This window comes from Saimiri boliviensis, chromosome 13, assembly GCF_048565385.1.
Source record: "Saimiri boliviensis isolate mSaiBol1 chromosome 13, mSaiBol1.pri, whole genome shotgun sequence".
Taxonomy (NCBI): Eukaryota; Metazoa; Chordata; class Mammalia; order Primates; family Cebidae; genus Saimiri; species Saimiri boliviensis.
The window spans coordinates 86,643,944-86,668,718 of record NC_133461.1 but is presented as its reverse complement, the minus strand read 5'-3'; the positions used below and the strand labels follow the sequence as shown (position 1 = coordinate 86,668,718).

General features: G+C 35.1%; 1 protein-coding gene across 4 annotated transcripts in view; it reads left to right on the top strand.

Annotated features, from left to right (window-relative positions):
• The window catches only part of TNKS (tankyrase), a 196,608-nt gene that overhangs the window by 108,630 nt on the left and 63,203 nt on the right, over positions 1-24,775 (top strand). For all 4 annotated transcript variants that reach the window (XM_074383914.1, XM_074383913.1, XM_074383912.1 and 1 more), the window contains exons 6-11: positions 13,870-13,964; positions 15,409-15,475; positions 15,996-16,182; positions 19,616-19,737; positions 21,175-21,266; positions 21,358-21,436. In XM_074383914.1, coding sequence (XP_074240015.1) covers positions 13,870-13,964; positions 15,409-15,475; positions 15,996-16,182; positions 19,616-19,737; positions 21,175-21,266; positions 21,358-21,436 — 642 coding nt within the window. The remainder of the gene's footprint in view (positions 1-13,869; positions 13,965-15,408; positions 15,476-15,995; positions 16,183-19,615; positions 19,738-21,174; positions 21,267-21,357; positions 21,437-24,775) is intronic.

The window sequence follows — 24,775 nt, the reverse complement described above, 5'->3', positions numbered from 1 at the left end:
TGGTGCTCAATTTGGGGTGTCAAATTTTAAGAAGGGATATTGACCAACCAGAGTGTGACCAAGTAGGTAGTCAGTTGAAGCAACTGGGGCAGGGTAGCTTGAGTTCAAGAGGAGACCAAGTGACTGTTAGAGATATCTAGAAAAATCCTGCACTAGGAAGGAGACAATCAATCATTCTCTTCACTTTCAATATTGTTATCCTTCCTTGTCCTCCTATATGTAACTATTTTTAGGCAGCTTCTATTATTAAGGAGTCTCACATTTCTGGGGTGCTCATCCAATGGAACAGTCACATCGTCGTTATTGATAGGATTTAATGTATACTGACCTATGGGTCAGAATGCTCAAGTTGTCAGAACCAAGGAGATCCCTGGCTGACAAAAGTAATTCTTGTCCTTCAGTCATATTAATCTATTTCTGAACATTCTATCCAAAACCTGAGTCCCACACAAAGGAAAATTAGAAAGGCAGAATGAGAGTTTCAAAGTCAGACTGCCGAGATTTGACTCCTGACTCTGCTTTCAGCTTGCTGTATTAATCCCCCTGTTCCTTAGTTTCTTCATTTGCTGTATGGAAGTAATAGTAGTTTCTAGCTAAGGTAGTTGCTGTATAAACAAGTTAATACATATAACGCACTTAGAAAAGTGCTTAGTACATAGAAAATGCCAAAATTTTGGCTATTTCTAATAAAGTATTTGTATTTAAAAATTTTTTATATCTCCTATGATATTTTATTTAGTCATTGCTTATGTTTTCAGTTTTCTACATCTTGTACTGGACAGTGGCTTATACTCACTGCAGATTGAAGATCTTTTATCAAAGTTGAAACAATTGAACTGTTTTCTACATATAGAGCCACCTTCCAACTAATGAATTTTTGTTCTTCGTTTTACAGCAACTCAGATATAAAAAATTTGGTTGCATCCTACATGTCTTTTTTTTCTATCTTTTTTTTTTTTTTTTTGAGACAGAGTTTCGCTCTTGTTACCCAGGCTGGAGTGCAATGGTGCGATCTCGGCTCACTGCAACCTCCGCCTCCTGGGTTCAGGCAATTCTCCTACCTCAGCCTCCTGAGTAGCTGGGATTACAGGCATGTGCCACCATGCCCAGCTAATTTTTTATATTTTTAGTAGAGACGGGGTTTCACCATGTTGATCAGGATGGTCTCGATCTCTTGACCTCGTGATCCACCCGCCTCGGCCTCCCAAAGTGCTGGGATTACAGGTGTAAGCCACCGCGCCCGGCCTTTTTTTCTATCTTGTTCCTCCTGTCCCTTCATCTGACTCTTCCCCCACCCCCCTACTTTTATTTTAGGTTCAGGCGTAGGTCTATTTATAGGTTTGTTACTTGGATAAATTATATGTTGCTGAGGTTTGGTTTATGAATGATCCCGTCACCAAGGTAGTGAGCATAGTACCCAGTAGGCAGCCATCCAGCCCACTCCCCACTCAAGGAGCCCCAGTGCCTGTTGTTCTCATCTTTGTGACCAGGTGTATTCACTGTTTAGCTCCCACTTACAAGCGAGAACCTGTGGTGTTTGGTTTGCTGTTCCTGCATTAGTTCACTTAGGATAATGGTCTCCAACTGCATCCTTGTTCCTGTAAAGCTAGCACAGTTGTCACCCAACTCCCCTGTTACAGACTGTGAATTAAAGACATATTAATATGTTAAACAGCCTTAGGTTTTAGGAGTAAGTATCATGCCATGGTCCACTGTGATGAGACCATATCTGTGGTTAGATATGTTTAGCTCTAAGCACCATGCTTGAAGGAACCACTGACCAAGAGGTCCAGGACCAGAGGGAAAGACTCATAATAGGAGAGAAAACATACTATTAGAGAATCTAGTCATAGGTCATCTGCAAAAGAGGCAAGTCAGAGGAGTCATACGTTTTGAGAAAGAAGTGAATAAAATAGCTTTTTTTCTTTCATCTCACTTTGTTTATCAATATTTATTTTCCACAAGGTTTCTCTTTTAAATTATCATTCTAGTATTCCAAGAGTTAAGTAACTTCAAGGAGACTGCCGGATCTTCATTATGGCACTACTTAAAAATCCCTTTGAAAGACAGTCATCAGCAATGAAGTACATTTATTTCCATGGACTCATGCCTATATTGATTTTCCAGCTTTTAATTTGTTTAGGTTCTCATCTAAATATCACTATCAGAAAGAGCTACTAGGCTCTTTGCTTGTTAGTTTCTTAGCAGATTAATCATGTCTCTGTGCCTGATAGAAATTTAATAAAGCTGATTATGTGTTTATTGTATTTTTATAAGAATTTTGTTTTAATGGCTAATGTAATATTTTATTTTTGGAAGGGAAACACTGATTTATCTTAATCAAGTGATAGATTAAAATGAAGTATTTTTTTTTTTTCGTTTTTTGAGACGGAGTTTTGCTCTTGTTACCCAGACTGGAGTGCAATGGCGCGATCTCGGCTCACCGCAACCTCCGCCTCCTGGGTTCAGGCAATTCTCCTGCCTCAGCCTCCTGAGTAGCTGGGATTACAGGTATGCACCACCATGCCCAGCTAATTTTTTTTATTTTTAGTAGAGATGGGGTTTCACCACGTTGACTAGGATGGTCTCGATCTCTTGACCTCGTGATCTACCCGCCTCGGTCTCCCAAAGTGCTGGGATTACAGGTTTGAGCCACCGCGCCCAGCGTATGTTTTGATAAGACAGCAAAAGTAGAACATTAATATCTGTCTATAGTCAATGAGTAAATAATTATGGTATATCCACACAATGAAACTATTGTACAGCTATTACAAAGAATAAGGCAGATATGTACTAATAGTAAAAAGGAAGAAACTAATCATAGAATATAATAACAATCCTATTTGTGTGGGGAAAAAAACAGCAACAAAAAGAACTCAGGAAAAACAAACACATGTTCATATACATGGAAAAATATCTGAAATGATCGTTGTGCAACTGTAAATGGTGATTACATTTGAGAAGAGGGCTTCTTTGGCTGGAGGAAAAAATAGAAACATTTACATTATAGTATTTTCTCTACTGTTTGAATTTTTAGAGGGAATGTATTTTATAATTCAAAAAGGAGCTATTGGGGAGAGGATAGAGAATAAATGTGAAGTAACTGATACTGAGACTTGTTAAACTGGGAAAATACATATATAATACTTTATTTGTGAAGCCAGACCTGGACACAGGAAGATACAGGAAGTTAAAAAAAAAATTTAAAATATGATATGTAGAACACATGAGTTCAGAGAGGTGGTACTTATAAAACTGTTGGTACACTGAGCATTCTCACTAGTAAAAGTAGAGTACAATATGTCACCTGATAGTGCATGCACAAGCACACACACAGTTTTCTCATTCAGGTGAGATCCAGAAACAAAGAAATTGATTTACATTGTCTGGCTAAGGAAGGGTGACCAACCGTCTTAGTTTGCTGAGATCAGTGGGTTTCCTAGGATCAGGAAAGTACTGGGCAAACTAGGACAAGTTGGTCATGGTAATCTAAAAAGTCCCAAAGGAGTTGGTCTAGGCCAAACTGGATCTTCACCTTAAAGAAAAACGAATACACTCTGTGTCACAGTTTAGACAGCTCTCTGAGGACTTATAGTTTGACATTTGTGATTGTATTCTTTCTTAGAAAATGCATCAAACATCACACATGCTTGTATTGAAATGTCAGTGTAAATCTTTCACAAAAATTTAAATTCACTATCTTGGATTATTCTTGTCCTCTTTTGACTTTTAGCAATATAAATCAAAAGCTGACAATAATGCTCATTCATTCTTTTTTTTTAATACCCTACTATATGAAGGTGCTATGTTAAATCTTTAAAACATAAAATTAATATGTATTTTCTTTTCTCAGTGAACTTACAGTGAATTCGGAGACAGACATATAAGTAAATAACTTATTATTTCAGAACATTTGTAACGGTAAAAGATTGTGGTGTTTTTAGTACCAATTTTTTTTTTTTTTTTCCAAAAAGTATTGTCCAGGCCCAATGTGGTGGTTCACACCTGTAATCCCGGCACTTTGGGAGGCCAAGGCAGGTGGATCACTTGAGGTCAGGAGTTCGCAACCAGCCTGACCAACATGGTGAAACCTTATCTCTACTAAAAATGCAAAAATTAGTTGAGCTTGGTAGCACACGCCTGTAGTCCCAGCTACTTGAGTGGCTGAGGCAGGAGAATTTTTGAACCTGGGAGGTGGAGGCCGCAGTGAGCCAGGATCATGCCACTGCACTCCAGCCTGTGTAACAAAGTGAGACTCATTCTCAAAAAAAAAAAAAAAATATATATATATATATATATATATATATTGTTCAAGCAGAATGAGAGGAAAAGAGGTGATTATTTGGAATCTCATTTAAAAATCTTGTTGAATAATATTAATAGTCCTAAGAAATTAAAAATTAATATTTATGTTTCATGCTTTTAGATGAAAGGTGAGCTAGATGCTAGGCTCTTCTGTCTAGATGGTAGTTACAACTTGAAAAGCTTCCCCAGCACTATCATACCAAGGAAACCTTTTTTTCTGTACCCAGCAGTCATCTGTGTGATAACAACATATATTTTATATTAAAATGTAAATGCTAAAATTTCATTTGGATTAAATATTTAGTAATACATCTGGACATACTGATAGTTGTCATAATTTTATTGCTCAGTGGGGAAAAAAAGATGTAGAAATTAAATTTTTATATTCTAGGCACATAATAGTATATAGGTCTTCCAAAGCAGATAGCTGCATTATGTATCCATAAGAACTTTTTATTCTAATATTAATCCTTAGGAATATTTTACCTTCCATCATTGTTTGGATTTATTAAGAAGTCATGTGTGAAATTAAATGCTTATATTTTGTTACTTTTAATTTTTTTGGAAGTTACATTAAATCTGAGTGGTTCCAGCTAACTGATAATGTAGCATTTGAGTTGAATGAAGTGGAGTGGAATGAAAAAAGTGGGCAGTAAAAGGTGAAGTCAGAAAGTTGCAGGGTGGGACATAATAGGGGAGATTGTTTACAGTCTTCTAGAGCATTACAAAGACTTCAGTTTGTTCTTAGAGTGAAATGAATACCCATTGGAAGATTTTGAGCAGAAGACTGGTATGTCTTAGATAATGTAACTTAGGTTTTAACAGGATTGCTCTGCTGTCATGTTGTGTTACTCTAAGGGGATTATACTGGAAGCAAGGAGACCTAGTAGAAGGCTGTTGCGACCAACCAGCTGAGTGTGGATACTGTCACCAAGTTAGGAGACAGTAGATGTAGTGAGAAGTGATTGTATTCTGGATATATTTTGGAGTTATAGCCAAGAGAAATAGTCTCATGGGGTGAGCATAGTGTATGGATAAAAGAAAGACTCCCAGAGTTTTTGGCCAGAGTAACTAAAAGGATTGAGTTGTCATTAACAGGAATTTCTGCGGCATATGTTTCAAGAGAAGCACTAGGAGGGGCTCCATTTTAGACATGAGAAAAGCTTGAGATGTCTCACACATATCATAAGTGATGTCACATAGGAAGTTGGATTATGGCACATGATTTTATGTCATTTATTCCATATAGTAACCAGTAACCTCCAGAGTATGAACGTTAGCAAAGAGGACTAGGCCAGAGATGTAACTGGGGAGTTGTCAGTTCACGGGTGCTATTTAAAGCTACAAGACTGCATGAGATCACCAAAGGAATGAGTTAGACAATGTAGAAAAGAGGCTAAAGATAAGACTCCTGGAGTACTCCAGTGTCAATAGAATGAAAAGCAACCAGCAAGGACTGGGAAGGGGTAAGCAGCTAGGTAGGAGGAAAATGAGCAGTGTGGTGTACTAGATGCCAAGGAGGAAAACATTTTAAGGAGGAAGAAGTGATCAGTGATACCAAATAATGCTAATAGGTCAGATAAGGTAAGGACTGATAAATGACCATTAAGAACCAACATATGAGGAAGTTCTAACCAAAGCAATCAGGCAAGAAAAAGAAATAAAAGGCATCCAGATAGAAACAAACAAACAAACAAACAAAAACAAGTCAAACTACTTCTCTTCACTCTAAGTTTTAAAAAACCTAAAGACTCCACCAAAAGGCTGCTGAAATTGATAAACAACTTTAGCAAGATTTTAGTATATAAAATCTATGTACAAAAATCAGTAGCATTTCCATACATCAACAGCATCCAGGCTGAGAGTCAAATTAAGAGCGCAATCCCATTTACAGTAGCCACAAAGAAAATGAAATACCTGGGGATATAGCTATCCAGAGAAATGAAAAACCTCTACAAGGAAATCCATGAAACACCGCTGAAAAAAATCAGAGATGATATAAACAATGGAAACAAACAAATGGAAAAATATTGCATGTTCATGGAATGGAAGAATCAGTATCAATAAAATAGGCATGCTGCCCAAAGCAGTTTACAGGTTCAATGCTATTCCTATCCAGCAATGAACATCATTCTTCAAAGAATTAGAAAAAACTATTCTAAAAATCATATGGAACCGAAGAAGAGCCCAAATAGCCAAAGTGGTCCTAAGCAAAAACAGCCAGAGGCATCACACTATCCAAATTCAAACAATACTGTCAGGCCACAATAAAGAAAACAACATGGCACTGGTATAAAAACAGCCACACAGACTGATGGAATGGAATAGAAAGCTCAGAAATAAAGTCACATACCTACAATCATCTGATCTTCGACAATTCAGCAAAAACAAGTAATGGGGAAAGGACTCCCTATTCAATAAATGGTGTTGGGCTAACTGGCTAGCCACATGCAGAAGAATGAAATGGGATCCTTACCTTTTATCATATACAAAAGTTAACTCAAGATGTATTAAATTTTTAATTAGGTTTTAAAACCTAAAACTATACAAATTCTAGAGAAAAATCTAGTAAATCCTGTCCTCATCATCAGCCTTGGCAAGAATTTTTGGCTAAGTCTCCAAAAGCAGTTGCAATAAAAATTAAAATTGACAAGTTGGACCTAAAGAGCTTCTGTACAGCAAAAGAAACTACCAGCAGAGCAAACACACAATCTACAGAATGGGAGGAAATATTCATAAACTATGCATCTGACAAAGGCCTAATATCCAGAATACAAAAGGAACTTAATTCAAAGCAAAAAACAACTTCATCAAAAAATAGGCAAAGGACATGAACAGACAATTTTTAAAATAAGACATATAACCAGCCAACAAACGTATGAAAAAATGCTCATCATTACTAATCATCAGAGAAATACAACTCTAAAACACAATGAGATTCTGTCTCACACCGCTCAGAATGGCTGCTATTAAAAAGTGAGAAAACAGCAGATACTGGAAGAGTTGCAGAGAAAAAGTAATGCTTGTACAACTGTGGAATGCAATTTGGGAATTACTCAGCTTAGAACTACCATTAGGCCCAGCAATCCCATTACTGGTTATATATCCAAAGGAAAATAGATTATCATACCAAAAAGACACATGGAGTTTGTATGTTCATTGCCATGCCATTCACAATAGAAAAGACATAGAATCAACCTAGGTGCCTATCAGTGGTGGATTGGGTAAAGAAAATGTGGTATATATACACCATGGAATACCCCACAACCCTAAAAAAGAATGAAATTCATGCCCTTTGCAGCAGTATGAATGGAGCCAGAGGCCATGAACCCAAACGAATTAATGTAGGAACAGAAAACTAAATACAACATGTTCTCACTTATAAGTGGGAGCTAAACATTGAGCACACATGGACATAAACATGGGAACAATAGACATTGTGGACTATTGTTCACAATAGTGGGTTGGTGGTGCAGGTTAAAGAACAAACTACCTATTGGGTACTCTGCCCACTAACTGGGTGCAGTATACCCATGTAACAAACCTGCACATGGCCCCTGTATCAAAAAGTTGATTTTTAGAATGAGGAAAAAGAAAAAAAAAGAAAGAAACATCTCAAGTATATAAACTACTTAATAAGATGATGATAAATAATAACTACTCTTTGTTGAGTTTTTCCATAAAAACTGTATTATGTGCTTTGTACAGTTACCTTTAATCTATAAGACATTCCTGGGTGATAGGGGTTACAATTCCCACTTCACAGCTATTGGAAGCCAAGACTCAGAGACATTAAGAAATTCACACAAATACCTGGTAAAAATTTCCGAAGCCAGAAAGCAAAACCAAGACTTGAAAGCCTTTATTCATTTTTTCATATCGTGCTTCCTGGACTTCATGTAGAAACCACAGCTTTGCAAAAGGCTTTTCAGTTGTCACTAATTTAGCTATGCCTTATATGTATGGTTGTATAAATAAAGTTAAAAACTACCGTAAGTGCTTTATACTGCACTGCAAATCTATACGTAGAAGGCAAAGATGGACAAATTCAAGTTTGTTTTTTCTTATAGCCTGAATTCAAGAAGAGATCTTTCATTTATGGGAGTTCCTTAAATAAGAATTTTTTTTTCTGTTAACATCTTATAACATGAAAATACCACTGATAACATTTCTCTAACAGCAGAATAATATTTAGATAGTTTTTGTATTTGCATTTATTCCGTAATTTACCAATTTACATGTTTGTCTTGTTTCCTAACAGAAACATCTGTTTTTAGAATAAATTAGAGGTGTACAAACTGGCAATGATTGCTGTCCTGTGTATGTGGGTGTCCTAAATGTGTTTACTATTTTAAAACCATCATCAAATTATCTAGTAACGTGTATGAGTATTTTACAAATGGGGCTGCCTTATTTATCTAAAACAGAAATTATACTGTTAATTATCTTAGCAGTTAGAAAATTACTTTTACCGTTGCTTTGCCATTTGGCAGTTGAGATATAAATTTGGTACTATGTGGTAGTCATTCACAAAGTTTAATCCAAGGGTATGTGGTATTTTTTGCTTTGCTTCAGGAGACAGTATTTGGTAAGTAGCAGTTGTAAATTCCTTTTTTCCTGAAATTTGAAAAACCTCAGGGCTTTTCGTAGCATGAGCTTGCTCAAATCATTCTTTTTTTCTCAATTTGTCTGTTCTTTTTCTCTTTGCAGTCTGCCATTGTCTCAAATTTATTACATGCATCTTATTTAATTTTATGTGCTTTCTAGTGGTGCTATATAAGTCGCAGGATTAGCATTCACATTGGAATGATGACTTGGAAAGTCTCACCCAGCTTGTTCTGCACTCACTCTTCCTGTGAATTCACCACTCTTAGAGCTCAGCTACTTCTACTTAGATGCTGCTGCCACTTTGCTGACAGTGTCATTATTTCTGTCTTGGATTAGTCGTGTACCCTTCTGTTCAGGCCTTCCTGCCATACAGTTTGCTTGCTCTCTTCAATTTTATTCTCCATTGTAGTAACCAAAGTGATCTTTCGAATATTCTAATCTTAAGTAATTTTCTGCTTCAAGTCTTTCAGTGATTTCTCATTATTCTTAGACTCTCCGTGATCTCATACACTACACTTAGCCACTGAATTTTTCTTTTCTCAAATATACCTTGTCCATTGAATATTAACATGGATTCTTCACACAACCTGGAATAAAGTTTCTGATTCTTTTGCCTCAGTGATTCTGTTTATCCAAAGTCTCAGCTTGGAAAGTGTTTTTTCTGAGAATCTTCCCTGACCCTGTTTCCCTCTGCTTGCCTCTAGAGTGGTTTAGATGAGCATCCTCCAGCCTTCCTGGGTGTCCTGAACTCCCCTTCTAGGGGGTTTATCCACATCCACAGCATTTATATTGTATTGGCTGCTTTCTCTAGTGACTCGACTCCTCAAAATATAGACTTCTGTTTCCTCATCTTTCGTCCTTCTGAATAAAGAATTCATTTATATGTATTTCCTTTAGAGAATCACATTTTGTGTAATTTTTGAGGAAGAAGATCCGTAAGGCAAAATACTGATTTTGCTTTCCTTATTTGCAGTGCTATCCCTAGCACTTAACATGCTGTCAGATACGTGGTAGAAATTCAAATATTTTAAGTGAATACCAGTGATGACCAGTTTTTTGTTTTGTTTTGTTTTGTTTTGTTTTTGCCTTAACATCTTCTGAATTCTAGTCCCATATATGTAACTTTCTCTCTCTGACATTACCACTGGGGTATCATATCACTTTAAATTCAGTAAACCCTGACCTCAAATTATTTCCCTCGGGGCTCTCCTCCTTTACCCTCCACTCCCTTCTTTTTTTTTATTTTTTTATTTTGTTTTTCTGTCATTGACATTTCCAAACTAGAAACTACTGTACCTCTCACTAGCTAAATCAATCACTTGTTAGATTCTGTCAATTCTGCTTCTTAATAGTTTTTGAAAACTCACACCTCAACTCCATTTTTTCACAACCACTTTATTTCGGGCTTCCTGTCACTTTCTATCTTAATTACAGAGCCTTCTAATTTATTTGAGTTATATAAATTTCAGTTGTTAAAAACTAAATATATTACCATTTTCAAAGCATTGTTAATCTTACAATTAAATGATTTTTTCAAATCTGAAAACTAGTTACATTTTTTTTTCTCATCTGGTAGGCAAAGGTAGACTAGTTAAATTTTTTTTATGTTTTGCCCTTTTAAATAAATGGTAGGTTTTCATATGTATTCATTCATTTGGGAACTTTGTTCATTTTCAGGAATAAGAAATGAAAGTTATTGAATCAATTTTATACAAAGTACATTGTGTAAAAGATAATATGAAAAAGGAGAATCTTTTTCTTTATAAGCAAGAAAGATGTGACCCTTTTTATGTAATACTAAATATTAGCTATGTGCTATACCAGCTTGCTGACTTACTGACCAGTCCTCCAAAGCAGTCATTGTCTGTAGAAGATTTCAGACTTCAATGTAAAGTCCAATTCAGTCATGAAAGTGGGCCAAGATAGAGTAAAAGGGGCTAGATTTACCTTGCTTCCTGAAACTCTAAGAAAAATAGACAAAATATATGAAACAGTGGTTTTCAGATATTGAGCATCAGGCAGTACGTGGTAATTATTCCCGAGAGAGGGTAACAGCTCCAGCTTACTGCCTCCAAAGAATTTCCAGGCCTTAACACAAGGAGAGGAAAACCAGGAGGAACCTGATGGTCTCCTTGAGTTGAGGAGATGAAATTGGGAGTTTGGGGAGACTAAGGTGGTGAGAATTAGCAAGGCAGTGGGCCAGGAAAGGGAGATCCGCATAGGGTCGCCTTACAGTCTTCAGCTAAGTTCTGATTAACAAAGAACCACACAGAAGGATTAGAGATAACAAGCCTAGGAATTCACACAGAGTCTGTAATGGTTTCTGTGGCCACTAGCTAGAGTAAAAAACCCTTATAATTCACCGAATATCATAAAAGGGTAATGCCTCAGTAGTAGGGGAAAATTTGTCCTGCACTAAATGCTGCTCTGGCCCTGCCTACAAAAGCCTAAAAGCAAACCTTGCAAAATTAACCTAATATTTGTCTAATTGAAGTCCCTAGTGGTGAGAATAATAGGAGAGGGAGCAGACAAAATATTTGATGAAATAATAGCTAAAAATTTTCAGAATTTATTGAAAACTATACAGGTCTAAGAAGCACAGCAAGCTCCAATTGTGGGCATGCATGCGTATGTGCGTACACACACACACACACACAAACTATGCCAAGGCACATCATAATCAAATTGCTTAAAGTCAGTGATAAAGAGAAAATATTGTAGTATCCACAGGGGAAAAAAACACATGCACAGAGGAACAAACATAAAGATAACAGATTTCTAGTCTTGAAACCAAGCAAGACAGAGGAGAGTGGTACAACATCCTTAAATATTAAAGGAAGGAAAAAAGTTAACTAAACTTCATTATCCAGCAAAAGTGTTTTTCTGAAATGAAGGTGAAATAAGAGTCCTGAAAGTAAGTTGACAGTCCCTGAAAGTATCATTTGCAGTAACATTTGGCATGTATCTGAAAGCAGAAACTTAGCTGGACGTGTTTGATGATACAAAATTTTTAATTGCCTATTTTTATATGGCATTTTACATTTTTAGAAAGCTCTATAGCTCACTCCTGTAATCCCAACACTTTGGGAGCTGAAGGCGGATGGATCACTTGAGGTCAGGAGTTCCAGACCAGCCTAGCCAACATGGTGAACCCCCATCCCTACTAAAAATACAAATATTAGCTAGGCATGGTGGTATATTCCTGTAATTCCTGCTACTCGGATTCTGAAACAGGAAAATTGCTTGAAGCTGGGAGGTGGAGGTTGCAGTGTGCTGAGACAGAGCCACTGCACTGCAGCCTGGGTAGCAGAGCAAGACTCCATCTCAACAAAACAAAACAAAAAACATGTTTCCATGTGGCAGAAAACTTTACAGCAGTTTTCCCTTATCTTCAGGGGATATATTTCAAGAGCCCAGTAGATGCCTGAAGCCTCAGATAGTACAAAATCCTATATATGGTTTTTTGACCTTATAAGTGAGATAGCTACTAAGTAACTAATAGGTAGACTCTTCAGTATGGATATGCTGGAGGAAGGGATGATTCCTATCCAAGATGGGATTTCATCAGGCTGCTTAGGATGGTGCTCTGCTTAAAACTTACGAATTGTTTATTTCTGAAATTTTCCACCTAATATTTTCAGACTACAATTAACCACCAGTGTGTGAAAGTATACTGTATTTTCACGAGTTTTTCAGATAGTGTTTTTTTCAGGGTGAGTGTTTTTATCTATTTTACACATAAAGAAGCTGAGACACATGAGTACCATGACTTTCACTGGGTTTCATAAGATCAGGAATGTAATCAGGTTTCCTGACTTCTTATTCAGGACTCTTCGAATCTAAATGGTCTCCTCATTGATAGCTGTGCATTGTTCAAAATATTTTCTAAACTTAGAGACTGACAGAATATGTAAAATGTATGAAATATCTTGAAAGCAGTAATAGATAGTATAATATTTAGTAGTTCTTTTGTAACTTCACATTTGGAATAGATGAAGAAATAAATTAAGAATCTTATTAAATCCCAAGACCCCAAGTAGAAGACAGGAAAAATGAAAGGGAATGCATTAAAATATATTAGAACCTGTATGAAAAAACTGTTATGGTATTTAAACTTTAAATTAGCAAAGGTGGAAAATTGCTACGGTTGCAGAGAAGTTTTTAATTAAAATGAAGTTATTTCTTTAAAAAAAGGTGAGGAGAAGTTTGATTATTTTAATTACCATATTAAATTTTAGCAGAGAACCTTCTTATAACTTGACTCAAATTATAATGTGGCAGAAATAAGCTGGGAAGAAACTGTATTCTTCTCTTGTATTTATACTGTATATGTGGTACATAAAACAGAAGAATTAAATACTACCTTGGTATATTTCATCACACCTAGTGTAGTAAATTAGTTTTGACCATTACTGGCCAGCCATGCAGAATGAGTAAGGTCCATTGTCCTTTTTGTTTCCACTAAAGTTTGTTCAAATTGTTTTTTAGGGATGTTTTTCAATCTTTTCTATTAAACACATTTTGAGAGCTTGATCTTTAGATAAGGTTTTATGGTAGAATTGGAATTTAAAAGTTCAAACTAGAAAGGAGGACAGGATTTAAGTAGAATAAGGAAGAGTGTTTCCATTTATAGGAAACATGACCCATGGTGTGTCTTCTTAGTACAGTGAGAATGTTTCATGTTGGAAAGAAATAGGAAATCATGTAAAATAGGTAGGGTAAGGTTTGATTACTAATGACCTTGAAAAACAAGTAAGGGAAATAGATGGATGGTACCAGTGTTAGAATTGACTCCTGAGGACAGTGAATTATCTCTCATTAAGTTATGAAATGTGAATTTTGGGCAATTCAACACAGCATTTTTGTGTCAACTTTCATTGTGTTTAAATCTGAAATGGCAAAGCAAGGATTTATTTTTACCTGAAGAGAGGATGTGTTTATCTTTTTCTTTTCCAGTCGACTCCTTTACATCTAGCAGCGGGCTACAACAGAGTTCGAATAGTTCAGCTGCTTCTTCAGCATGGTGCTGATGTTCATGCAAAAGACAAAGGGTAAGTCTATCAGTTTACTTCCTTTCAATGGTTTTTTTTTTTTTTTTTGTCTGACGCTCTAAACTTTTAAAGCGCTAGACAAAGTTATATATCCTATTTGTTATGGCTTATATAACATTTTAAGAATGTTCACAACTCTAATTTCAGGCTTTATTTTCATGTACCTACTTAATTAAGGATACTTCTCATAATAATTTCCCAAGTCAGTTTAATTTTATCACAGTACTGTTACTTGAAGTTGAAATGTGTGTCTCTATTGCAGTTACTGTTTTTCAACTCTTAAATTACATTTTAGATAAATAAATTGAAAATTATGAAAATCCAGCCTCATAGCTCTCAGATTCAGCAGATAGTAAAGGATCATTTTTTATTGATAAACTAAAATCATAAATATACAATATCAATTTTTTTTCTGATGAAATCTTGGACATCTAAACTGAGAAAACCTATAAGGTTGATGTGAGAAGGATATGAGTGGGAACCAAGAAAGCAGTTATGTCATTTATTTTACCAATTGGCGAATTTTTGAAAACTTTGTATCAGTTTCCTGTAAAGACTCTAGGGATATATGAACTTTGGGTTTGCCGCCCTGTATAATGGACTAACATTTCTCATTGTCCCACTTTAAGATTAAAAGATAGTTGACCCTACTACCCAGGTAAGGTAGATTATGTTGCAGTCTTGTGATTGACAGCATAAAGAAGAGATGCCCTAGAGGAGAGTTTCTTTCACTTTGTCCCTCCTCAAGTCAAGAAACATAAAAAGGAGCTTAATACTTGAGACACTTATCAGAATAATTCTTTCATTTCAAATCTGCTTTTTCTGGTGCTGTTTCTCTTGCCTGCACCAGGTTTTGTGCCATATGTGAATGGTGTCCCAGTAGTATAGGGGCATAAATACCTGATGCTCTTGTACATCTCTATTTCCTTGTGCATGTCTGAAAATAGATGGGTGTACAATAGATGAGTCATCAAGAGACGTACACCACAAAAAAAGGGGGTTTTTGGCTTACTTAGAATACTTCCATATGCAAGTTGTAATAGTTTGGATATTTGATTCTTTTGCTAAAGATTACCATAAAAGTGAATTTAAAATGATGGAATATATCAATTCACTACCAATTAACATTTATTTCTTATAAATACTTAATATATAATGCATGCATTTGTCAATTAGCATATGATCTTCCTTTCGCCAAAACATTCTTCTTCTATTGGTATTTTTTTCATTATCTTTAAGGATTATATACAGAAAATAAGATGAATGCAAAAGGTGTAAACATAAGCTATGCTTTGAATTGTCTTGTTAAATACTTTAAAATATTTTAAAGTATAATCATACTGGGATTTATTGGATTTTGTTTCTTGGTACTTCATGGATAAAAAAAACTACAAGTTGTTTGAAATTTAAATTTAAGTATTTTAATTTGTCTTTTTTCATTTAGTGGACTTGTGCCTCTTCATAATGCATGTTCATATGGACATTATGAAGTCACAGAACTGCTACTAAAGGTAAGAGAAATTCAGAATATTGAGCATTGTTTCTTTTTTTGTTTTTAACTTATCATGACTTTCCATATTTTTTGCCTCATGAAAGTTTTTTTAGTTTTTTTGGATTGTTTGTTTGTTTATTTGTTTGTTTGTTTTGAGACAGGGTCTTGCCCTGTCACCCAGGCTGGAGTACAGTAGCACAATCACAGCTCACTGCAGCGTTGACCTCCCAAGCTCAAGTGATTCTCATCACGCACAGCTAATTTTTGTGTTTTTTGTAGAGATGAGGTTTTGCCATGTTGCCCAGGCTTGTTTTTTGATTTTAAGAGAATAAAATGATTTTTTAAAAATGTTACCATTGCCTTAAAATTTTTTAAATACTGAATTTAATTTCAGCTGTTTTTGAAAGGTGATATTAAAGAAATTAAAACATTTATTTTAAAAAATTATTACTGAAATTTACAGAGAAATAAATGTCTTTTAAGTTTTATTTGATCCAGCGAAATGACTACTAATCTAAAATATTTTTTTCTCAATTCAGCATGGAGCTTGTGTTAATGCCATGGATCTCTGGCAGTTTACTCCACTGCATGAGGCTGCTTCCAAGAACCGTGTAGAAGTCTGCTCTTTGTTACTTAGCCATGGCGCTGATCCTACGTTAGTCAACTGCCATGGCAAAAGTGCTGTGGATATGGCTCCAACTCCAGAGCTCAGGGAGAGATTGACTTGTACGTATTTCTATCCCAAAATCATTATCGCATGTTGGAATCGCAACTGGAATCTTTAATTTCTGTTGCGTTATCTAACTTAAATAATAACCTTCTATTCTTACAAGTGCACTAATTCATAATCCTCATTCCTAATCGTATACTTTTCTTCATTAATTCCATGGGAATATTATATACACACACTTTTTGTATATGTTGTGTTTATACAAGCCTAGTTTCAATTCATGTGTTGAGGCTCCTTTTTTGGATTTTAAAGGATAATGAGGATGAGTCAATCAGCATCCATTTACTGAATGCTTACTATGTGGCAGGCACTAGAAATATAGCAGTGAACAAACCATTAAAAAAGCTCTGAGCTTATGGGGCTTATATTCTTGTGCCATTGATAGTAATAGATATCTAATGTTATTGAACCCTTACTATGTCCCAAGCCCTGCAAGGTTGCAGAATCATATTTTTATTTGTCATGTGTTTTATGACCCAAGTATAATTTTTTTTTTTTTTTTTTTTTTTTGGTTTTCTCCAGATATTTAATGCAAAATGCAATGTAGCCATATTCCATGAAACGTGGTTACCAGTAGGGGAGTTGTAGCCCTACCGAATCAAAGTATTACAATACAGCTGAAAGCTTTATATAGACGTATTTCTGTTCTTACTTGCACTAATGTAGACAGTTTGATAGATAAGCTTGTCTCTTGTGCTTTTTCTACTTTGGGGAGTTACATACTTTAGATGAGACACAAAGAAACTCTACTGGTTTGAGTTCTAAGTTTTACTTTTACTATAGACCTTTTTTTTCCCCCAGTTTAGATGGGAAGAGCCAGGCTTTGGTATAAATAACTTACTTCCACAACAATATTTAAAGGGCATCGTTAGTGTTCACTGTCAGTTGCGTAGCCTTTTGGTAAGGGGGTGGCTAGAGCCTCTTTACTCTCAGTAAGTGCCCTGGGCTGATGGATAAACACACTAAATTTAACACCCTGGTTGTTTGCAGCTCTGACAAAACCACTATTAGCAGTCATTGTGATGGCTTTTAGAGTGTCTCCTGTCCCAAAAATTGTTAATGAGCGGCTATTAATTTTTGAACTGGCCACTAGTCTCAAGGCACGCTCAGAAGGCTGGTCTGGTACTACATTAATTCGCTTAATTAACATAGTGGCTCGCTCTCTCTCCCCAGGTCCTCCTAAGGTATCTAAAATATTTAAGTGAGACTTTAAAAATAATTTGGTTGAGGTCATCTTCTGAATTTATTGCCATTACATATACTTGCAGATGTTTCTTAAATAAACTTTTTGGTTTAGCATAGTTTAAGATATACGGAAAATGTATGCAGATAGTACCCAGTTCTCATATACTCCATACCCAGTTTCACTATTATTAACATTTTGCATTAATATAATACATTTGTCACAATTAATAAACCAATATTGATATAGTATTAACTAAAGGCCATACTCTATTCACATTTCCTAATCCTTGTTTAAAATCCTTTTTCTTCTCTAGAATCTCATTCAAGATACCATATGTATACAGTTTCACATCAAATACTGAGATATATTTAATTCTCCATGTGAGCATTTCAGGTTTAAATTAAGCTAGGTGTCACCTACCCAATGTTTAACTTAGTCTATGCTCTATATTCTGTCTTACATCCAGAACTCCAATAATCAGATTACACCTGAAAAAAATCTTTGCTAAGTTATCACTTAAGGGAAAGAGATAGTCAAAATGATGCTAGCATTATTTATGTTTAAACAAATTTTAAACTATTTTGTATTAAAACTGAAAGAGTTCCCCACAATTTTGATCTTGTTTAAGTGGAAATTAAAACTTATTTTGGTATTCAAACAGATGACATCTACTAGATTATGGGCCAACAGAAGCCACATTGTAACTGGGCAGATGTCCTTCTAATGAATTCTTTCAGAAGTTCATTTACTCGCTCCTATGCAGATATCTCTTGCCTTATGTTTTCTTGCCTTACACAGTTCACTTTTCTGTTTGTATATTCTATCTTCCTAGTGAAATTTTGACTCTGAGAAAGACCTTTGGTTTAACTTTTCTTTGTCCTAGCCCCTGTACGATTCCTTTTTACCTAATAAAAATGTATGATGATATGTATGTTTGGGCCCTAATCTACCTACCCATAGCCTAACACAGTGCATGGCATGTAGTATGTGCCCAACAAGTTTATTGACTTTAGTTTGACTCAAATCAAAGTGTATTAATTTATCTTTTTCTGATTTCCTTTCTTAGATTATATACTGGCTCAGCTTTATCCGTATGTCATCATTTGATTTTTTTCAGCCATTTTGCAAATTATGATTATTATGTTTTGCTGATCTTTTTCCAGTGAAGACATTAAAATTTAACCTACATCTGTACTTTAATGAAGGGAGCAGTTGCCTGCTTAGAGTTCTTTCCAACTTTCTCCGTATTTCCTTTGTTTTGTTAACTAAGAGTCTACCAAGAAATTGTCTGAAGAAAAGGATTTGACAAAATTGGACCTTTAACTACAATTTTTATTATCATGTCTACTGCTTTATACTAGCCATTCACAATTACATAATTCTTTTAACGAAAACTATATAAGAAACAAACACAATATTTTGATTATGCCCATGGTTATAATATTTTATTACACACATTTTTTTCCTGTTATTTCTTGTTGTTGTTGTGGTTTTCTTTTTCTTGTCAGACAGAGTTTAGCTCTGTTACCCAGGCTGGAGTGCATTGGTACAGTTTACTTTTATGTCAGTGTATGTAAACCTGTCTCTTGCTTAAGAGTTATAAAGTGTTACAGAATATGTGTGCACAAATTATTTAACTGGTTTCCTTTTGGTGGACATTTAGATTGCCTATTTTTAAATTTTGCTGTAATAAGTATCTTTTTTTTTTTGAGATGGAGTCTCACTCTGTCACTCAGGCTGGACTACAATGGCATGGCATAATCTCAGGTCGCTGCAACCTCTGCCTCCCTGGTTCAAGTGATTCTTCTGCCTCAGCCTCCCGAGTAGCTGGGATTACAGGCATGCGCCGGCACGCACCACCACACCTAGCTAATTTTTATTTATAGTAGAGGTGGGGTTTCACCATGTTGGTCAGACTGGTCTGGAACTACTGACCTCATGATCTGCCCACCTCTGCCTCCCAAAGTGCTGGGATTTGCAGGCATAAGCCACTGTGCTCAGCCGGCAATAAGTATCTTTGTAGGACTCTGGGAATGTGAAACAGTCTTATTTCAGAGCATACGTATTTCACAGTTTTTCATTAATCTACATTCTTCTCCTTGCATTTTTATCATATTGTCACATTGCAGCTGTTGCTAAAATAGAGAAATTCATAAAATAATATTCATACTTATTTATAATCATACTGAAGATTTGTATACATTTTAATTCTTTTTTTATGTCAACCATTGTTTTATTGACAGATGAATTTAAAGGTCACTCTTTGCTACAAGCAGCCAGAGAAGCCGACTTAGCTAAAGTTAAAAAAACGCTTGCTCTGGAAATCATTAATTTCAAACAACCACAGTCTCATGAAACAGCACTGGTAAGATTTTATTGTTAATCTGTTCTCTGGGTCTATAATAATAATGTAAGAACAAAATACGATTCTCATTTCAGAAACCTAAAAGTAACTTTAGTACCTGAAATGCCAGGAATTTGCATTTTAATGTTGGTTGCATTGATTTTTAAACTTGGTTTGGGAGATGATTCTTTTCATGGGTGAGAGAATTGACATTTGCTCAACCATGATTTGGAAATTATTTTACCTTGTCTTCCCAACCTTATTATAGCAAATCCACTTTTGTGGCCAGTGCTTTGATAAAATACAAGATATGATTTTACAATAGAATTTTCTTTTTCTTGTGTTTGCTAGATAAATACTAGGTTTCCTTCTGTAGAAGATTATATTTTCAGTTACTTGCATTATCTTTTTGAGCAATTGTATTGAAAGAACTAATTAATGGTACAAAAATGGCAAGATCATGAATTTTTTTGTTTGATACTATGCAAATTATTCTTAAAACTATCCATTTTTTTTTTCAAGTGCACTTTCAGAAAGATTTATTTTCTTTGCCATTGACACACTTGAGACTCAGCTAGAGAGTGGTTAGTGATTCCTCCTAAAATTATAATTTAAGCCTATGTGATACCTGCATCACAGACCTTCAAGTATATCTAATTAATATTCTTACATATATCTGACACAAAAAGTCAAACCTTAGTCAGTATCTGCATAAAACAACATTAAAAGATTGACCAAACTGAAATACACTTAAATACATGTCTCTCAAACTAGGGTTGAGATAGATTGAAGCTACACAATATTATGCTAGGAGACATTCAGAGCCACAGAATAAACCTGACCCACTTTTTTGGAGTATTCATTTTATTTAGTTGTAAGTAGTTTTTATTTTTAAATTTTAATACAAATATTAAAATGAAGCAGAATAAAAAAGTTGTATAAATACTATGATAAAACATAAAATTTCTGAGAATGTTTCTTTCTCTAAACCGCTTCTATTAGATCATTTTCTTGCTTATCCCTGGGCATATAATCTTTTCCTATAGTGCTGGGAGTACCTCTGTAGAAGACCTTGAGAAATACTGACTTGTGTGGATGATAGCCTAATGAAAGATCAAGTAACTTAGTTACAGATTTCTATAGTTTTGAAGAGGCATATGTATTACAATGCTTTCCATGGAATATATAGTGAATATTTATTTATTGGCTAAGCCAAAAGAAGTAAGATCACTCTTAATGTTTAACTAAGAACATAATTTCACTTTGGTTTAAACGCTTATGCTTTGTATTTCCACTATATTTAGAAAGACTATGGATCACCGTGATGTAAAATGTATGCATATGTTCTGATACTCTGAAATAACAATGTTTTAAATAGTCAGCAGATGCTGTTCAATTCTAAGAGCTGCTGTACATATAGAAGTTTATTTTATTTACTTAGTTTTATTTACTTTATAGCACTGTGCAGTGGCCTCTCTGCATCCCAAACGAAAACAAGTAACAGAATTGTTACTTAGAAAAGGAGCAAATGTTAATGAAAAAAATAAAGAGTAAGTATAATTGCAGAAAGAATCATTCAGTTCCTAAGGAGGAAATGCAATAAAAGAGAGACAATTACCTTTCCTTTTCTCTTTTCTATAGTTTCATGACTCCCCTGCATGTTGCAGCAGAAAGAGCTCATAATGATGTCATGGAAGTTCTGCATAAGCATGGCGCCAAGGTAAGGCACACACCTGAGCAGAGTGCCAGACTCAGCACTGAGCTGCTAGCTGCTTTTAACACTGCTTCATTCTCTCTGATTTTTCTGAGTAAACTAATTCTATAAAGGACTATTAGTTTGCACTTAAATTCATTGATTCTCCTATAAAGCTGATTTAAATATTGTTTCTAATAAAAATAGTTACCTGTGTTTCTTGATCCTTTAATGTCACCCTTCTATAAAGCAATAAAATGTAGCTACAATCATTTGAAATAGATTTTGGCTGGGGACAATGGCTCAAGCCTGTAATTCCAGCACTTTGAGAGGCTGAAGCGGGTGGATTACCTGAGGTTAGGAGTTCAGAACCAGCCTGACCAACATGGTGAAATCCCGTCTCTACTAAAAATATGAAAATTTAGCCAGATGTGGTGGTGGGAGCCTGTAATTCCAACTACTCGGGAGGCTGAGGGAGGAGAATCGCTTGAACTTGGGAGGCAGAGGTTGCAATGAGCCGAGATTGTGCCGTTGCACTTCAGCCTGGGCAATAAAAGTGAAACTCTTGTCTCAAAAAAGAAAAAAAAGAAATAGTTTTCAACTTTACATTATTTTCTGTTAATACTATAATGGATATATTTTGACAGTCAACATTTGAATAATAGTTTATCAGAAAATAAATTTTCTAAATTATAGCATCAGAATAGCTCTACTTATTCTAAAAAATATTTGTATGCCTTCAAAAAATTTATGATAATTTTTTGAACCTCTACACTAAAGAAATGAAATATTTAATGATTTTTATTGGCATTTTCTAAATGGTACAGTTTGAAACTTTGTGAAGCACTTGAGAGAAGAAAGAAGCAAACCTGGTTGTTTTTTAAAGGTGACTTGAAATTGTAGATTTTTTGATTCTCAAGAATGTACATTTCAAAGCAGTAGTCTCCAAAGTAGGATACAGACTCCCTAAGGAGCATACAAGATGCCCTATTGGAAAAATACTAGCATTGTAATTTATAATACTTTTATTTAAGAATAAAGAAATTAAGATTTACCAATATTGAATATAAAGATGATGCCAGCACACTCACTAGGGCCATGTGTCAGCCACTATGACTCATGTCAGATATCAGGGTTTCCTGAGGAAGAGTGAGACTTACTAGTATGGAGGGACTGACAGTGGCAAACTCGCTTATTTGTTCCCTTTCAGCATATTTTGGCATAGTGGACTTTACATGTCTCCAAATGAGGTGAATTTATGGATGTTATCCTAAATGGTAGAACTTTTATAAATATCATACTTGATCAGAGCAGTGACCCTGATAAGGGACACAGGGAGTGACCCTGACAAGCTTTTATAGCATAAAAAGGTGGTCTGGTTATTTTGTGAAGCAGTATTTTAAGGTATTGTCATAGTTGTGCTATTTTTAATGAAAATAAAAGGGTTCAAAATTTGCTGATAGTTCTCTGAGGACAAGGGACCATTACTTGTATGGAGATACTCTTCAAAAAGGAAACATAATCAGATCCTTAAAGGTAAAAGTTACATTTTTTAGGTTAATGAGAAAGTAACTGCTTTTTTAAAAGAAACTTTAAAAAATGAAGGGAACATTTTGAAAATAGATTTTTAGAAAATGTTCACTGTTCTGTGATTTTGCTGAAAAATTATAGAAATGAATCACCCAGCCACCATAGCTACATAATTTAAAAACATAAGAACAGAATTTTCTAACCTGTTCAAAAGTCTTCCTTAATTTGGGTTTAGGATGGATTTTGAATCTATTCAAAACATTGTAACATAACACTTTCTAATAACTTTGCAAGGACATCAGTAAAGATGGAATTTTACTGCAGAATTTCATTGAAAACCTTAGCATAATTAGTAAATTACATTAAAAATAAGCATTATGATTGAGTAGGCATAGTTGACAATGCATTTCTTTCATTGGCTTCATATATATTTATGAAATCCTTTTGCTAATACGGCCATTCAAACTAATTATCAAAAATGAACTTAGAGTCTGGTGCGGTGTCCTGTAATCACTCCTGTAATTCCAGAGCTTTAGGAGACAAAAGCAGGATTGCTTGAGTCCAGGAGTTTGGCACCAGCCTGGGCAACACAGCAAGACACTATCTCTACAACAGATTTAAAAATCAGCCAGTCGTGTTGGAATGCACCTATAGTCCTAGCCACTCCAGAGGCTGAGGCAGGAGGATCACTTGATCCCAGGAGTTTGAGGCTGCACAAAGGTATGATCACACCACTGCAACAGAGCAAGACTGTCTTGTCTCTAAAGAAAAGAAAAATAAAATGAACCCAAAATAAAACCCTCAAATTCCTATGTCATAATTTTTATAAGATTTTGTTAAATGTTTAAACTACAGTCAATTGATATTTTCTACCACTAGTAATTAAAATATTTTTTGGACGATGCCATAGCCTATCCTTGTAATCCCCGCACTTTGGAAGGCCGAGGCAAGAGGATCGCTTGAGTGCAGGATTTTGAGAACAGCTGGGCAACTTAGGCAGACCCTGTCTCTACAAAGAATAATAAAAATTAGCCAAATGTGATGGCACATGCCTATAGTCCCAGCTACTCAGGAGGCTAAGGTGGGAAAATCACTTGAGCTCAAGAGGCCAAGGCCACAGTGAGCTTGTGGTCATGTTACTACACTCCAGCTTGGGTGACAGAGCCATACTCTATCTATCTCAAAAAATAATTTATCATAACATCTTTTTAAAATTTTAATTATTTCATCTCTTTCCCATTCTTCATAAATTCTCTCTGTACAAGTTTCATACATATTTATAATAGTATAGCACTTCTTGGTTATAATTTACAAAGAAATTCATATAAATATATACATTAAGTGTTTTTAAAACATATTTACTTGGAGAATGTGTGATTCAAAAATTTGAGTGTCATCTGCTTTAAAATGGCATTTGATGTTTTTAATTTATGAAATCAAGACAAAGTGGAATAAAAGGGAACAGAGTTCTACAGATGTACTACCTATTTTGTCAGTAAAACTACTGCATTATTATACAAGTAACATCTTGTTGCTCTTTCAAGCAGAAAAACTAAGCTAAGTGAACTTTCTACTATGCTTATGAGCTTTGTATATTTATCATTGACCTGTTTTTGTAAATATCTTATGACATTTATAATGCTCTTTAAAAATTATGAATGATGCCCTTCATTTTGGGAAAATAGTGTCTATTTACTGTCTCCCATCAGGCATTTTGTTTTATAAATGTTCAGTGAAAAATAACACTATTTTATGACTTATTCTAGTCAGCCTTACCATAGATCTGTGGTTATCACTTGTCTGCCCTTCATGTGCACAATGCATTTTCATTAGTAA